The 17,962-nt window shown below is 37.9% G+C and overlaps 1 protein-coding gene across 8 annotated transcripts in view; it reads left to right on the top strand.

The window, feature by feature from the left end:
- The window catches only part of MTUS2 (microtubule associated scaffold protein 2), a 763,366-nt gene that overhangs the window by 654,040 nt on the left and 91,364 nt on the right, over positions 1–17,962 (top strand). For all 8 annotated transcript variants that reach the window (XM_074303560.1, XM_074303559.1, XM_074303561.1 and 5 more), the window contains one exon: positions 12,243–12,309. In XM_074303560.1, coding sequence (XP_074159661.1) covers positions 12,243–12,309 — 67 coding nt within the window. The remainder of the gene's footprint in view (positions 1–12,242; positions 12,310–17,962) is intronic.

The following is a 17,962-nucleotide window of genomic DNA, read 5'->3' as shown; positions in this document are numbered from 1 at the left end:
GCTTCTTTCCCAGACAGTGAAAGCAAGGTATTAGGATTGAGCATAGTGTCTGAATTCTATTGACTTGATCCAACTTACATCTTGAGAATAAGATAGAATGGTGACAAAATCAGTCAACTGCAGAAACTCTATTGCTGAGAATTACCATGTAGATAGATACCTGTAGAACAGAAGAACTTTCCCAATCTGAACTCTGCTGAGTTAATATGAAGAGCCATACATACACTCTCACAATTCAGTAATTCTAAGAATCATTATCCTCTGAAATATTCTCCACCTAGGATACTTTTAAAGGGAAGAGAGAGTGGAAATGGATACGCTCAAATATTATATACATAATTCTTTAGAATGTCATTTTTGCAATTTTTTAGGATAATAAGTGACACTTTTGCTGCTTTATATTTGAACTTCCTGATAATCTAGGGAACAATGCTCCTACAATGCCAAAAATTCCATCCCAGTCTGGATACCACAGGTCTGAGTATATCCAGATGTTAGATACAAGGATGGTATAAAAAGACAAAAATTCTGTCATTTGAAGGTCGAGTTGAAGGAGATTATGAAATTTAGCTTAGAAAAGAAAAGATAATGGAATAGTGGATGATGATCATGATTATCCAAAAATTTAAAGTCTGACATGTGGAAGAGGGATTAGATTTCTTTATCTTTTTTGGAGTCCCATAAGGGAGAAGTAGAATAAATGAGTGGAATGTATAGGGAGGCATATTTCAGCTCAATTTGGAAGAATTTCTTAACATTTGGAATTGCTTTATGAGACAATGATTTCCATGAAACTGGAAAGATTTAAGCAGAGGTTATGTGACCCATTGTTGGGGGCTAGGGAAGATATATTATAAAGGACTCTATACAGCAACTGCCAAGGGTTGAACCAAATGATATCTGAGGTCCTTTCTAACATGAATATTATAGGATTCCATGGAAAACATTATCTACATAGCCATATATTATTTCTATATGTGTATACACATATATAAAATTATAGATATATATTAATATGTGTGTACAAACATGTGTGTACATATATACATATGTATGTATTACACTTTAACAGACTCAAATGGTGATGCCTGAAGAGAATGAGAGGAAAGAAGAAAATCAAGTTTTAAAATAGTATTTCTTCACAACTTGATTTTTCATGGAAATATTATATTTCCAGTGCCCTTGAGATGAAATCTAGTGAACTGAAAGAGAATAGAAAATTCTTACTCTAAAGATCACCAAAACTAAATGAATGTCACCAAGAGAAAGAAGAAGGTGGAACTTTCATGGGTAAGCTCAAATGGCTAATGTCGGTATCAGATTTAATCTATGTGAATAGTGAGATAATAACTGTAAAGGGAACATTCTTTTAGTGGTTGTGTATCTGGACTGTCTCACCAAGAGAGTTTAGGTCGTTAATACTAAATTCTATTTTTAGCCCTTTTGAGAAGAACATGATCCCATATGTTTGGCTTCGGTGGGGAAATTTTCCATTCTTCCACTCTTCAGGGAAACACTAATCCAAGTCCATGAGATCAGAAAGAGCCCATACTCACATGCCAATCATTCTGTCACTTCATCACCCTAGACCTAACTTGTATTTTGGGAATGAGATGGAATGTTGTCAGAGGCAATTGACTGGGGAAACTGCTCATAAGAATTGCTATTTAGATACCTATACAATCTATGACTAGACTATGGCTCACAGAAATGGATAGAGGAGTACAATAATAGTAACTCTTAGTGCCCTCTGATGTAGAGTGAATAATTCTCCTTATTTCAGGAATAAGGAGAATGGCGTAAGATTAAAAATCTTGTTGCTTTGATCCTCCAGTCCTAGGTCACTCTCCTTCCTTTTCCAAAAGGTTCAGTGACCAACTTGCATGAATTCTCCATACTTTAACCTCTGCTCTCGTACTTTGGGATTTCAATACATCCCATCAGTTGCACTGCTCTCTCAGTTCATTGACCTCATCAGCTCTCTAGACTTACATCTTCACTATACCTCAGTCACCTAGATCATCCCACCTCTTGGATTTTTAACTCATAAATTCTCCCCTCTTAATATGTCTCCTTTCCTTCAATCTCAACTTGTACTTTATTCTTCCTTGGCCCTTTCATCATCCTTACCACTGCTTCCAGTTATCCATCCAAAGAACTTGTAATCAGAGGACCTGGATTTGAATCCCAGCTTTGGCTATATGACCTCAGGCATGTCACTGAATATCACTGGACCTAATTTTCCCTGAAATGAGGAAGGTACATTCAGTGACCTCTAAGTTTCCTTCCTCCTTCTTCCAAATCATCAAAATGGCTATGTTCTCATTCTCTTCATAGCCTCGACTAATTCCATTATACGTGTCCTCCACCCTTGACTCCTTTTCATTTTGTCCTTCAGTTTTTCCTCCCTAATGATTTCACTGATTTAGGGGCCTCTCAGTATGGAAATTCCCTCAAGTGGAGCACATTAGCAACTTGACTAGGACATATACATCTTAGAGAGTTTCCTTTGGAACTGAGAGAGTAAGCCCAAAGCCACATGCCCAGTCCATGTCAGCATCAAGACTTAACCCTAGGATTGGACCTGTTACCGTTGCTCTATACTCACTCTTGTCCTATGTACAACAAGCGTTTAATAACTTCCTGATGAGCAGCTTGAAATGATCCTTCAGAAATGCAAGTGCTGCCCGAGATACAAAGGACTTGGAATAGGATTTGGAATCAGAGGACCTATTTGAATCCCAGGTCTGCCTGCATGACCTTGGGCATGTCACCAAATATATTATTGAGCCTCAGTTTTCTCACCTGTGATATGGGGGGATTGTTTTCAATGACCTCTGTCTTCTAATCTGCAAGCCTATGAGTATTCCAGCAGCCTCACAGCCGCTGAGTCACTCTTGGACAAGGAAGTCCCTAATCATTCTGACAGCTTGGATAATAGGAAATGATCAGTAGCTTTCTTGAAGCAAAAATTTAATAAATTAGAAAAGTTGGTCCAAAAGCAGTCACTTACAGGAAGGCCTTGAGCCAGACAGCATATAGTCTCAGGAGCCATGATCTGCTTAGATCAAAAGGCATTTCTTAAGAAAGAGCCTCTCAGGAGGGGATGTGGGGAAATTGGGACACTGATACATGCTGGTAGAGTTGTGAAAGAATCCAGCCATTCTGGAGAGCAATCTGGAATTATGCCCAAAAAGTTATCAAACTGTGCATACCCTTTGACCCAGCAGCGCTACTACTGGGATTATATCCCAAAGAAATACTAAAGAGCGGAAAGAAACATTATGTGCCAAAATGTTTGTGGCAGCTCTTTTTGTTGTAGCTAGAAACTGGAAGATGAATGGATGTCCATCAGTTGGAGAATGGTTGGGTAAATTATGGTATATGAAGGTTATGGAATATTATTCTGTAGGATCCTACAGCTTAATATAAACAACCTAGCCATGCTGTAGGAAAACACAAAGGAAGAATAAACATTGAGCAAAAGTACATATTTATGATCAACCAATTCAATAACTGTAAATAAGCAACAGTTATAGAATATATATTTGGGAGTATGTGAATGGGAATTTTATGTAGGGACAAGGTGAAACCAAAGGAATTCCTACACATATTTTCCATGAAAGTTTGGTTTAGAGGGTAGAGTACTGAATTGTAGAATCAGAAAGACCAGTGTTCCAATCCCATTTTAACTACTTAATAACTATGGGACTCTGGACAAGCATTAATCTCCCTGGGTCTCAGTTCCCTCTTCTTTAAGTGAACTTTGATAGCTACAAGATCCCTTCCAGAGCAAAATCTGTTGTCCTGTTGACTTTAAGTAAAATATGTGCTGTCCATACAAAATGTTGAGACAGTTTGGGTTGTCTAAAGTGACTCATGAGAGGCACTCATTGATTGGTATTTCTGCAATCTTAACCCATCCCCTCCAAAAAGATAGCAGTGAGTTGGAGAATACTTTTTTCCTGTCTCTGAGAGGGGTAGTGGACCAGAACTGAATCAGTCTTTCTTTCTAAATATTGCTGGTCTAAAAGTACAATTAATCCAAAACAAAAACCACTCTCTTAGTTGTTGTCCAATCATTCAGTTTGTGTCCAGCTCTTTATGATCCCATGGATCACAGCAATCCAGGCCTTTCTAGATTTCACTATCTCTCAAAGTCTATCCAAGCTTATGTTTATTGTTTCTATGAGAATATCTGTCTATCTCATTCTCTGCCGAACCCTTTTTCATTTTACCTTCAATCTTTTCCAGCATCAGGGTCTTCTTAATAAGCCCCATCTTCTCATTAAGTAGCCCAAATATTTCACCTTCAGCTTCCAGTGAATAGCTGAATTAATTTCCTTGATGGGAGAATGTAATCCAAACCTACACCCTTTGGCTTGGCTTCCCATAAAATACTGAATACATAAATGACAATAAAAAATAGTAACTAGCAAGCACATCCATTATCCAAGCAAAGCTGCAAACAGAAATTGGAGATGTGATGCAGATTAGAATATAGCATAAAAATACTTGAGTGAATGAGCTCTTCTGATGGGAATGAGATCATATCTCAGCTCAAATTCTCTTTCTGAAATGTTTAGGAGGCAAACCGGAAATCAGGAACATCTTGAGGAGCTGGCTTCCCCTACGTTTCCAGTTTCCAAAGGCTTTCTCTTTCTCTCTCCTCCCTGAATCAGTCCTAAAAATATCCGGAATCAATCAGTCTCTTTCTCTGTTCAAGAATTTCTCATACCAACTCTAAAGAGGGCACAGAGTCTTATATCATCATTCTTTCCAACAATCAACCATCGCCTTCTTATGCCATAGATGAGAACACTCGAGGCTTATCAGAAAATTCAGATTATATTCATTTCATAAACCACAAGGAGGCAATTTAACATAATAGAAATAGTATTAGATTTGGATTAGAGGATTTTGGGTTAAATCTTGCTGTGCCATTCATTTCCTGAGTGAGCCTGATCAAGACATTTAACTTCTCTGGTCCTCTATTACTTTATTAGACTAAGTTTAATCTTTCAAGTCCCTTCCTAGCTTTTACTCTGTGTTGCTGAAGTTAAAAATCAGTTAAATTTTTTGGACAGTATTCAAGGGTATGACAAGAGAAAAGAAGAGACCAGTAGAAACAATATTCTTTCTTTTATACTCTAACTTCTGAGAGGGTGCTTATCTCCATTAACATCCCCTCTGTCTTGTCTTTGCCTTCTTCCCCTATTCTGGGGTTCCCTCCTCCAAAATAATAGATAAGTCAGGGAGCATTCCTCAAAAGCCACCCCAGGGGCTAGTTAAATCTATAGTTTTTGCCACCCAAAGTATCTAAGGCAAAGAAGGGTTGCTACCCACATCAATAAAGTGCTCCTGCCAACAATTTCACAATTTCTTTACATTTGAAATGTTGGACATGGTAACAGTACCTAGAACAATGTCATGCACTTGGTAAATATTTGAGGAATTATAAATATGAAAAGGACATGTTGAACACAGGGGAAATGGTCATTTCTTGAACTCAGATACTTTCTACCTGGGTTCAAAGTAGTTGTAATTTCCTCAAAATATCATTTATTTCAGAACTAGTGAGTGAATAAAATACTGTGGTCCTTGGTGTTATTGAATCATTTCAGTCACATATGACTCTGAACCCATTTGCAGTTTTCTTGACAGAATTACTAAAGTTGTTTGCTATTTCCTTCTCCATCTCATTTTACAGATGAGGAAACTGAGGCAAACAGAGTGAAGTGATTTGCCCAGGGTCACACAGTTAGTAATCTGAGGCCAAATTTGAACTTAGAAAGAGAAGTCTTCATGACTTCAGGCTCCTTGTCATTGCTCTACCCAGCTGCCCCAATAGGCCTATGACCACATTAATTCGATAAGTAGATTTAGGAATTAATACAGGTCTTCAATTTTCAAAATTATATATTTCTGAATTAAATATTACAACTGAAGTAAATAATATGGCATTTTGATGGCTATCCATTTTCCATATTTCCTGAAATAAAATCGTTGAATTGAGTTAATTTTTTTAAAAATTGAAGTTCTCCCATTAGTTGGTGATAACATGTTGAAAATGAGACAAGGTGCCCATCAGCAAGAGATAGAAAGAGAAATTCCATTTAAAATTACTATAGACAAAATAACATAGTTGGGGATTTACCTGCCAAGACAAACCCAAGACCCATATGAACACAATTACAAAACACTTCTCACACAAATAAAGTCAAATCTAAACAATTGGAAAAATGTCAATTGTTCATGGCTGGCCAAGCTAATGTAATAAAAATGACAATTCTGTCTAAATTGGTCTAGTTCAGTCCCATACCAATCAAACTACCAAAGCATTATTTTATAGAACTAGAAAAAATAATAACATTCATCTGGAAGAACAAAAGATCAAGAATATCAAAGGAATTCATAAAAAAAAATAATACAAAGGATGGTGGCTTAGCAGTACCAAACCTAAAACTATATTATAAAACAGCAGTCATCAAAACTAGTTGGTACTGGCTAAGAAATAGTGTGGTGGATCAGTGGAATAGACACACAAAACAATATAATCAAGGCCTATTGCAATCTAGTATTTGGTTAAAACCCCAAACTCCAGTTTCTGGAATAAGAACTCACTATTTGACAAAAATTGCTGGGAAAACTGGAAAATAGTACGTCAGAAACCCGACATAGACCTACATCTCACACCCCATATCAAAATAAAATAAAAATGGATACATGATTTGGACATAAAAGATGATATCATAAACAAATTAGGAAAACAAGGGATAATTTACCTATCAAATCTTTGGAGAAGGGAGGAATTTATGACTAGAGAAGAACTAAAGAATATTATGAAAGGTAAAATGGACAACTTTGATTACATTAAATTAAAAAGGTTTTACACAAACAAAACCAACAGAAACAAAATTTAAAAGGAAGTACAAAGTTGGGGAAAAAATCTTTACAGCCAGTGTTTCTAATAAAGGTCTCATTTCTAGAATGTATAAAAAACTGTGTCAAGTTTGTAAGAAGACAAGTAATTCCCCAATTGATAAATGGTCAAAGTAGATGACAAAATTAAAGTCATCTGTAGTCATATGAAAAAAAAAAAATGCTCTAAATCACAATTGATTAGAGAAATGCAAATTAAAACAATTCTGTGGTATCACCTCACACCTCTCAGATTGGCCAAAATGGAATTTAGATTATTTCATCTGGAGAAGGGATATTCTACAAAGAATGGTAGCTAGCCGTTTCCTACCCACAGATGACATAATGAAAGAAAATGGACTTAAAGTGAAATCTACAGGATTAATTGGAAGAGAGGAGAGAAGCACATTTATATCATCCTATACACATATATAGTGCCAGGCACTGTGCTATGAGCACTTTTTATAAATATCATTTCATTTGATTCTCACAATACCCCTGGGTAGTAGGTGCTATTATTATCTCCCATTTAACAGTTAAGGAAACTGAGTCAGACTGAGGTTAAGTATGTTATTCAGAGTCATTCAACTAGTGAGTCCGGTTTGGAATTCATATCTTTCTGATTCCAGAACCAGTGCTCTATCCACTCTGCATCACCAACTGGAAGAATTACCTGACATTAAAATTTGTAAAACACTGGAATGGATTTGTTAAACCAGAAATAGACCAGCAGGCAGGCGACAAGCATTTATTATTTCCAGAAATTTGCTAAGAACTGAGAATGGAGATATAAACAAAAAGAAAGACCATGAAACATGAACTGACTGTGCCCATCCCAAAAATGGAAGCCCCTGGCATGGGTTCCCAGTGAGAGAAGGGGACCTGAATTCAGGAGGATGTTCCTCAGTGGAAATGGCCCAGTACCTGAGAGAAGTCCCAGAGTGCAGAAGACAGGATAATAATGTAAGGTCCTCTTCTACAGGTCTTCACACTAAAGCAGGTTCTTTTCTACTTGAGGTTTACCTAGTGCTCCGAGTGGCCTGTATAAATAAGCTTCTCAAAGGTTCATATACATCTGGGAACCAGATTTTCTCCAGTGCCTAAATCAGTCCCCACTCCTTAAATTAGGGAGGAGCTTCTGAATATACCTAAACCTCATACTAGCAGGCCCATACTTAATCAGTGTGAAGATTTCAGACTTGGAAGAGACCCCAGCAGCAGTCTTGTCCACCTCCTACTTGACCAAGAATACCCTACAAATTATTCTGATTATCCAGAATATTTATGGCTATCCAGTCTGCTTGAGAACAGTCCCCCAGAGAATCAGTGTGCTTCCAAGAGTACCTCATTTAATGACAAGAAGGACTTAAGTGCTTGGATGAGTAGGGCTCATTTTAATAACCATAACTATATAAAACTTCTCTGATAGAAAGGGCACAATCCCTCTGATTTAATCAATCTCTGTCTTGCCCCACCTTTTATTCTGACTACTTGTATACATATCTTATTCACAATAGATTATAAACTTCCAGAGGAGCAAGACTGTGTTATGTTTCATCTTTGTATATCTGGCCCATAGTATAGAGTAGTTACTTAATGAAATATTTGTTTAATAAATTGTAAGATATAGCTCATGAACTCAGAAATATAATTTGGCTGTAGAGACGTTGGACCGAGAAGTACATATAAATCTGGGCTGTGTAGAAAATGACTGGTGCCAGGGGTGCAACAACAAAGATGCAGCAACCTCTGTCCTCAGGGAGCTTACATTCTATCGGGAGAGAGGATATGTGAGATGCATACATATATATGCATGTATACCCTTATTTGTATACACATGTGTATGTGTACTAATTAAGAAGAGAATAATACAAAACAAAGAAACAAAGTACCGTTGTTTGGTTGTGTGGTTGTATAATAAAGATCAAAGGTTGTATGATTGTATAATAAAAATCAAAGGTGCTAAAGTAATGTAGGAAAAGGGAGAAATCACTATAGGCCAGGTTGGGTTAGTGTGATAGGCTTTATGGAAAAGATAGGAACCTGAGTATGAATGTCATAGTTTATATATATATATATAAAATACTTTGCTCTTTATAAGAACTTTACTCCTAACAAATCTATATAGTAACTGATATGTAATTATGTTATCCCCATTTTACAGATCAAAATACTAAGGCCCAGATGAAGGTCAAGTGACCAGCTCATAGCCACATAACTTCTTTTTAGAGCTGGGACTTAAACCTGGTCTTTCTCTGTTGTGTCATTCTTAATCCAAAGTAAGTTTAGGAACATTTTTGACATGACAAATATAGTTTGGATTGTCTGAGAACTTTATAGCATCAAAATGCAGCATCTGTCAGATGAGAGGACAGAGCATATGACCTCTAAGATCCTTCTGTCATTCTGTTATTCTATAATTTACCATGGCCAGTACATTGCAGTACTCAGGCAAGGGCAGAATGAAAGAATTATGTTTTACAATTTTTACAGCCAACATTTCTGATAAAAACCTCACTTCTAAAATACATAAAAAACTGGGTCAAATTTATTAACATACAAGTCATAGTCCAGTTGATAAATGGTCAAAGGATATTAACTGGCAGTTTTCAGATAAAGAAATCAAAGCTTTCTGTAGTCATATGAAAAAAATGTTTTAAATCATTGTTAATTAGATAAATGCAAACTAAAACAACTTTGAGGTACCACCTTATACCTATCAGATTGGCTAATGTGACCCCCAAAAAAGGAAATTGATACCTGTTGGAGAGGATCTAGGAAAATTAGAACATTAATGATTTGTTGGTGGAATTGTAAACCATTCTCGAAAGCAATTTGGAACTATGTTCAAAGAGCTATAAAACTGTGCATACTTTTTGATCCAGCAATACCACTACTAGATCTGTATCCCCAAGAGAGAAAAAGGGAAAAGGGAAAAGGACTCACATGTATAAAAATAATTATAGTCGCTCTTTTAGTGGTGGCAAAGAATGGAAATTGAGAGGATGCCCAACAATTGGGGAATGGCTGAATAAACTGTAGTATATGAATGTAATGGAATATTATTATTCTATAAGAAAATGACAAACAGGTAGATTTCAGAAAAACCTGGAAAGATTTACATGAACTGATGCTGAGTGAAGTGAGCCAAACCAGGAGAGTATTGTACACAGTAATAGCAACATTGTGCAATGATCAACTGTGAAAGACTTACCTCTTCTCAGCAGCAATACAGTGATCCAAGACAATTCTAAAAGATTATTGATGGAAAATGCTATCCATTATGGAATCTGAATGCAAATCAAAGCATACTAATTTCACTTTTTTGTTATTTTTTTTCTTGTGATTTTTTTCCCTTTGGATCTGATTTTTCTTTCCCAACATGACTAATGTAGAAATAGTTTCAAGAAAAAGAAGGAAGAATTGTGTTTTAGTGTATTTGAATGGCAATCATAATTTATATAACCACGTAAGGTTTTAAACCTTAGGGAACTCATGTCAGAGGAAGGATATGAATCTTATTGATACATTAGAGTCCAACATTTTTTCTACTACTATTACATTCTACTACATCTTTGGTACACAATACCAAAGATTGGACCACATTTTTTTTTCTTTTTAAATCTTATTATTACTTTGAACTTCATTTTGCAAAGTTATCTTGAACCTTTGGAAATCAGTTTCCAGGGATTAGTATAGAGAAATCAAAATGGCACCCACTGAGCTGATGAAACAGCATTATTCTTCATGCTTGTAAATGTCTCTGATGACGGCTTCTTTTTGTCACATTATTGATTTTTAAAAGCTTTGGAATGAATTAATGGGATGTACAGTATGAAAAGCTAAATGAAAGGTTTTAATAATTAATTCAAATGTCAGAATGTCACCAAATATATAAATGCTTGGAATAATATGAACAAAACATCCAGATATTTAGTGATTTTTTTTCAGTTTTCAACTAAATTATAAGATATAGAACCCAATCATGTAATACATGACCATCATGTAATAGCCATCAGAAAAAAAAAATAATAATTTGGAAAGCTAGTTGGAAATTGGCACAAATCCTGTAAGTGGAATAAGATCAAGCTCAACTGTAGTTTAAGAAAAATTGTTTAAAAGTTCACTAGGAGAATTTTTTCCTCTGGATGATAGATGTGTTAGATATTTTGGTCTCCTTTGTTCCACATTTCAATTTTAGATGCCTCAGAAAATCAGGTTTACTGGGCTCAGAATGAGGGGCAGGAGGAAGGAATTCCACAGAGTGTAATTGTCAGACAAGGAATTTCTTTAAGACTTTGATTTTCACAACTTAAAGGATACTATGCTCCCTTCCAGCATTTTCAATTTTTATTATTTTAAAAATTATTTTTATTTGTTGTTGTCAGTCATTTCTGTCATGTCCAACTCTTCACAACCCCATTTGAGGTTTTCTTGGCAAAGATACTGAATTGATTTGCCATTTCTTTCTCTAGCTCATTTTGCAGATGAGGAAACTATTGTTAAATGACTCAGCCAGTAAGTATCTGAGGCCAGTTTTACTCAGGAAATTGAGTCTTCCTGACTCCAGGAAGGTACTCTATCTACTGTACTACCTAGTTGCCTCTTATTATTTATCACGTATTAATTAGTCAGATACAAGTAGATGGCGACCAAGTCAAGTGAAAAAAATTTTACTCTCTCCTTCATTTCAGGTCAGAATGAATGCTGATTCAAAAGTGACTAAATGACATTTCCCTTTTTGTGCTTCATCCTTCCCAATTCCTTCTTTTCATATAGATGGTAGGCTTATATAATTCCTATGGCACTTTATTATTTTAAAGAAATATTTATGTTTTTTCCTTTAAAATATCTCCATCTTTATTATTTAACAGCTGAGTGGGTAGCTTTTCATAATAAGGACAAAGTTATATTGTTGAGGATTTTTTCCACTTTGAGTTCTTGGCCCATCAAAAATTATGATGCTTCATCAACAGAAGATGAATTTTAGAGGTCAAAGCTATATCAGTTTATGTTACCTAAACATGTAAACCCACAGGTATGATAAGAAAGTATTACCAAAGTAATACTACATAGAGAAAAATATGATCCATGCATATTAATGATATTGCAAAGTTTGCATCTGGGATCCAGTAGAAATGAATGAGTCAGACTTGGCTTCCATGGTAAGTTTTATTTTTATAGTAGATATGTTATAATTCAAAATAATCTGCTTAGAGGCTAAACTTGTAAATATTTGCTTAATCTGATTCATTAATTAAACATGTGAAAGTTCTTAACTAGGATAAAACTAGGGCTTGGTATCCATTTTGTTTTTTCAGAATGAAAGTGCCCTTGTGAAAGAAAAAGAGCTGTCAATCGAACTTGCAAACATCAGGGATGAAGTTGGTAAGTAGGGCATTGAAAATAAGTAGTGTAAAGAATGTCCATTCCTTAATGCCTATGAATGTGTAACAAAGCAATTATGCCTTGTAATAAGCTACTAAGAAAAAAAATACTACCTAGACAAAATAAAATCCATTTCCAAGCACAGTGGCAGACTTCAGTGGCCTTGCAGGGAACCATCATTTTTACCTCTTCGAAGTTACAGTAGCAGGTTCTTCACAGGACACAGAGGAGCTAATCAAGCATTTATTTTGCTCCTCGCAGATGCTAATAGCTCTCAGTCAGTATGGTCTGTGGTAGGCCTCATGTCTCCATCCAGGCCCAAACTGAGCTCAGGGCTTGGGTCACATATTGTTTGATAAGAAGCAAGGAGTCTCAAGAGCCGTGTGGTGAACAGTAATATATATTCTCTCTAGGATGCGTGTAGCTCATTGTATATCCTTTCATAAAATACCATACTGTGATGGAAAGCAAGGTCAAAAAAAAATAAACTAACTTGGATTAAAACATGAAGCTTATTAAAATTCATGACCCCTGGCTAATAAGATGCTAAAGGAATGTTTAGGTCTCTGAACCACAGGAATTCCACCTTTTTTGGAAGGGAAGGGGCCCTTAAGATCTGCCTTTTCCTTCACACAGATAACTCCCAGTAAGGAAACTCCTTCTACTACTAATGCTGATGGGAAACTGATTTGCAATTTAATGTCTTAAGAGTTGTTTGGAGAAGCAAGGAATTCATTGATTTGTGCAGGATCCACACAGCCAGTGTGTATAAGAGACAAAGTTTGACCAGGTTTCCCTGCCTCTCTATCGATTCCTGCTTCTCCCTCACTACTTAAGAGTAATTACTTCAAAGAAATAGTCTGTCTTGGAAATAGCATGTCTTCAGGCACTGGCAGTATGGGAAGGAAAGGAACTTTTACAGCAGTCTACACTTTAAACCAATGCACCTTAATAAATTAAGGGTTTTTTCCATTATACACATGAGGTAACTGAAGCCCTAAGATGCAAATTGGCTTGTGAGGGACGTAACAGTAACTAACAGAGGGATACAATGAATTCTTGATAACTGACAGGACAGCTGCCTGATTGGGGAATTGTCTGCAGTGAATTGTAAGTCCTCTACAGCTCAAATACTTCCAGACCCTTAAAAAAAAAAAAAAATATATATATATATTTAGTGCTAGGAGTGGTCAACAATGTTAGAAATAAAAGAGATCAAGGAGAGTGGAGGCTGAAAAATGGCTAGTGCAGCCAGCGATTAGGAGGGCAGAGAGGTTGTTGCTGTTGTGATTGTTGTTTGCCCTTTATTCTAGGAGAGGAGCGTGCAAGTGAGGGGCAGGTGAGTTGGATTTAAGTGAGGGCAGCTGGGCCCTTCCCTTCCCCTCCAGGGCCATCTGGGTCCAGTGGCATTTTGAAATTCTTTGAAATTTGTTACAGATCAGGACAGCTGCAGATGCCCTGGAGACCATGGCCTTTTTAAGCTAAAGTCTTAACAGAAACAATAGAGAAAGCATTTTCAGTAGAGAAATGTCATTAGCAACCAGGTTACAAGTTAAAGCAGGTCCAAAGGAGGGGAACAAAATGGCCAGGCCTCTGCCTTCCTGGTCATTAGGGTTGGTGGAAAGGAATTGATCAGGTTTAAGCCGGAGAAAACTCGGGTTATGGCCAAAAGGAGACTGGGCCACCCCAGAGGTGCTGGATCTCAGAGAACAGCCTGGATGACCACTTGTTGGGTATGTCAGAGCAGAGGTTCCTTTACTATAGAGGTTGGACTTGGAAGTCCCTTCTAACACCCAACTTCTTGACCTCTGTGATCCTGAACACCACGACTAGTGAGAAAGCAAAAGAATCTTGTAGAGACAGATTTTTGTCAAGTTTTGCAGTAAAATGGAAGAAAGACAAGGTCTGGCATAGACTAGGAGGGAGGAGAGAAAAGGGGAGGGAAAGTTTGTAACAGAAATTACAAAGAGTGAAGGGTGGGGGTGGAGGGACATAAGTAGAATAATTGATGGGTAGCAGCGAGAACCTAGCCAAAGTTATAAAACATAAATTTGTAAAGGATAAGGTTAGCCAATTTTTGTGATTTTTCTTCATTAAAGTTCAAAATTCCTAGGAGGGAGGAGAAAAATAATTGGAAAAATGAGGATTAATTTGGGATGATGATTTCCAGGTTAGTTGTAACAAAAGGTCACAGCAGGGAAGGGGAAGGGAAAAAGGGATTCTAGGGTAGCCATTAATGAATATTGATGATGTTCCATGAGGTCAAGTCTGGATCAGGAGGCAAGTCTAGCCACAAGGAGGAAGATAGATTAGGGGAACGGGATTGCATCAAGTAATCATAAATTTTCAACAGGTGGAGGACATTGTGAAAGAGTGAGAAGAATGGAAGCATACACGGTTATGGTCAGAAAGTAGAATTTCAAAATGCCAAGTCTTTGAGGGTGACATAATTTTAAGATGGTAATGTCTAATGTGTGACCCTGCTGGTGTGTGGAGGAAGCGGGGGTGAAGAAGGAAATTGGGGAGGCTGAAGAACTGAGAAATGAGGTTTTTAGAGGGATGATCATTGTGAAGGTTGAGGTCCCTAAGAATAATATAGGAGACAGGGATATAAACCAGCTACTGGATTTATTGAGAAAACTGAAATGATCTAGAGATGAGTGGGTAATAGTAATAAGGATGGGGAGAGGGGGACAAACACAAGTTGTATGAACTTCAAAAGTAATTGAGAGAAAGTGGTAGAATGGTCTGGAAGCAGTGATAGTGAGTCAGAAAAGTCCACTCCTAGCCTGGCCCTGTGAGTTGAGAGGATCTGGGAAAAGGTGTGACTTCTGTTGGAAAGGACTGTACTTCTCAGGGGAGAGGGAGCCAGGCTCCTGCAATTAGGAGGCAGGAATGGTGGTTGTGTCTGCTGGGGGCCATGAAACTGAGATCTCCAGGGCCTTTTTGCTGATGAATCTCTCTTTGTGGTGCGTTTAAAATTGATTTCTAAGTATAGTTTTCTTCCTTAATTTTTTTTTCTTCAGTGTGATTTATCACTTGTTTGGTTATTGAAAAAGGCCACTAGCTGTCTCTTCTCTGCAGAGGTGGTTCAAATCCTGGGAGAAGCAATTATTCTTGCCCTCAGTTTACAGCAGTCCTTGGCACCTCAGAGTGTAATCCACATTTCTAGCCTCAGTGTCAGAAACTCCCCAAAGGGAGGCCAGTGTTGGTATTGTCAGTCATGGGGGGTCCTTAGACCTAAAGTGCAGGTTTGATCATTTCTAATCCCCTTCTCTCCTTCCTCCTTCTCTCTCCTTCCTCCCTCTCTCTGTCTCTATCACTGTCTTTCTCCCTCTTTCTCTCCCTCTCCCTCTTTCTCTCTCTTCCCCTTCCCTCCTTCCTTTCTAGTTTCCCAATCCCTTCCTCCCTTCCTCCCTCTCTCTCTCTACCTCTGTCTCTCTCTCCCTCCCTCCCTCCTTTCTAGTCTCTTAATCTCTTCCTCCCTTCCTCCCCCTATCTCTCTATCTCTGTCACTCTCATACTATGTCTCACACTCCCTTTCTCCTATTCAGTAAACTGCAGTGGTTCTCTGTCATCCAAAGTCCTTCCAAATGTGGCTCCCCCCAATCTGTTTACAACTTACTCCTCCCTCCTCCTCCTTTGATTCTAAGACCCAGTGATTCTGGTCTCCTTATTCTTTCTCTCACGAGACATCCCACCCCAGATTCTGCCTTTTCCTTAGCGTTCCTGAATACCTGGAATTTTCTCCTTCCTTGTCCTGTTTCCCTGGAGCTGCAGGGAGCGTCCCCTGTTAGTCCAGACTGGTGGTGTCGCATCCATGTATAACTCAGTGGGTGAATCCTAAGAAGGTGTTTGAAGTAAGTGGGGTTAAGGGATCTCACCTCTAGTAAATGTCAGAGGGTTTGTCAGTCATGTCCGACTCTTTGGGATCCCTGATTCTATGCCCTGCACCACCCAATTGCTCTGATTTTTATATGTGGTGTTTTGTTTGCATTCAGCCACACAAGTGTACCTGCTCTGGAGATTGGTAACAAATACAAATATTGCATCTGCTCTAGTACAAAGAAAGGCAGTGGATTGGATCTTCCACCCTCACAAATAAATTGATCTTAGGGGCATCTAGGTGGTTCAGAACATGGAGCACAAGCTCTGAAGTCAGGAGGACTCAAAACTGGTCTCAGACACTTAACACTTCCTGACCGTGTGACCCTGGGCAAGTCACTCAACCCCAGTTGCCTCAGTAATAAATGAATGAATGAATGAGTCCCTTACAGAGAATAAGTACCAGTGTTGGGAGGATCTGAAATCAGAGCCTCAGACTCCAGGGCTGGTACTCTGTGCCTCCTCACCCCTCCCAAGAACATTCTTAGAGATTAAACTAATCCACCCATTTCACAGATGAAGGAACAGAGCCCCAAACCAAACTGAGTCTCCCACAGAGTGAGTGCAGATGTCGGACTAGCAGCACTGAGGTTGCCCTGATTTCCAGGCCCGGGCTCTTGTTCCTTTCCAGACAGCTTCCCCCAGTCACAAGACTACAAAGTAGTGCCCTGAAACAAAAGCTGATGCTATAGGAATAAGAGAGGCTATCTGTGAGGAGGCTGATTTGGGGAGATTTAGCACACAAACTCTTGTATTTACTGGTTTTCACGTTGGTAGAATATGAGTTTTTTAAGAGTAGGGCTCATGTTATTTCTCCCTTGTCCCCAGCATCAAGCTTTGTGTGTAATAGGTTTTAGAAAAAAATAAAGGGTTTTTATTAAAATACTAGGTTGGGAACTAGAGAACAGAAAGAAAAATGAATCTCTAACAGTAAGTTTCATGTGGCCCATCTCTTTATTTGTGGCTGTTTCTCAAGTACCCACCAAAATCATAAACTCCTTACTTTTAATACTGTAAGTCTTTTTTTAAATTAATTTTATAATTATAATTTTTGACAGTACATATGCATGGGTAATTTTTGTACAGTATTATCTCTTGTACTCATTTCCTTTCCGAATTTTCCCCTCCCTCCCTCTACCCCCTCCCCTAGATGACAGCCATTCCCATATATGTTAAATGTGTTACAATACTCTAAATCTTTAAAGGCCATCAAATCCAAGCCCTCATTTTTCAGATGAAGATAATGAGGACGGAATTTTTGCCACACAGTTGGCTAGTAAAAGTTCTGGGGCTAGAACAGAGGTTTCCCGGTACCTAATCCAGGGCTTTTTAACAGGAGCAGGTTCCTCAAGCTTTCTATATTAGACTTCCTAAACCTTTGCTCTTATCTACACAACCAAGCAAGATTTGATAAAGAGACTTCCAGCATCGAAATCTTTTTTTATTTATCTGAGATCAGAAGATAATTTGTGGTTGCCATGTCCAAGCTTCTCAGCCTTTGCAAACAACAGGAGGGTAAAATAGTTGTTCAGTCATTTCAGCCTTGTCTAGCTCTTCGCGACCCCATTTGGGGTTTTCTTGGCAAAGATACTTGAGTGGTTCACCATTTCCTTCTCCAACTCAATTTACAGATGAGGAAACTGAGACAAAAGGGATTAAGTGACTTGGCTAGGGTCCCACAGCTAGGAAATGTCTGAGGCAGATTTGAACTCAGGAAGATGAGCCTTCCTGATTCTAGACCTGGCACTCTGTTTACTGCACCATCGGT

Source organism: Sminthopsis crassicaudata, chromosome 3 (genome assembly GCF_048593235.1).
Source record: "Sminthopsis crassicaudata isolate SCR6 chromosome 3, ASM4859323v1, whole genome shotgun sequence".
NCBI classification, from domain to species: Eukaryota; Metazoa; Chordata; class Mammalia; order Dasyuromorphia; family Dasyuridae; genus Sminthopsis; species Sminthopsis crassicaudata.
This window is presented reverse-complemented; position numbering and strand designations above follow the sequence as displayed.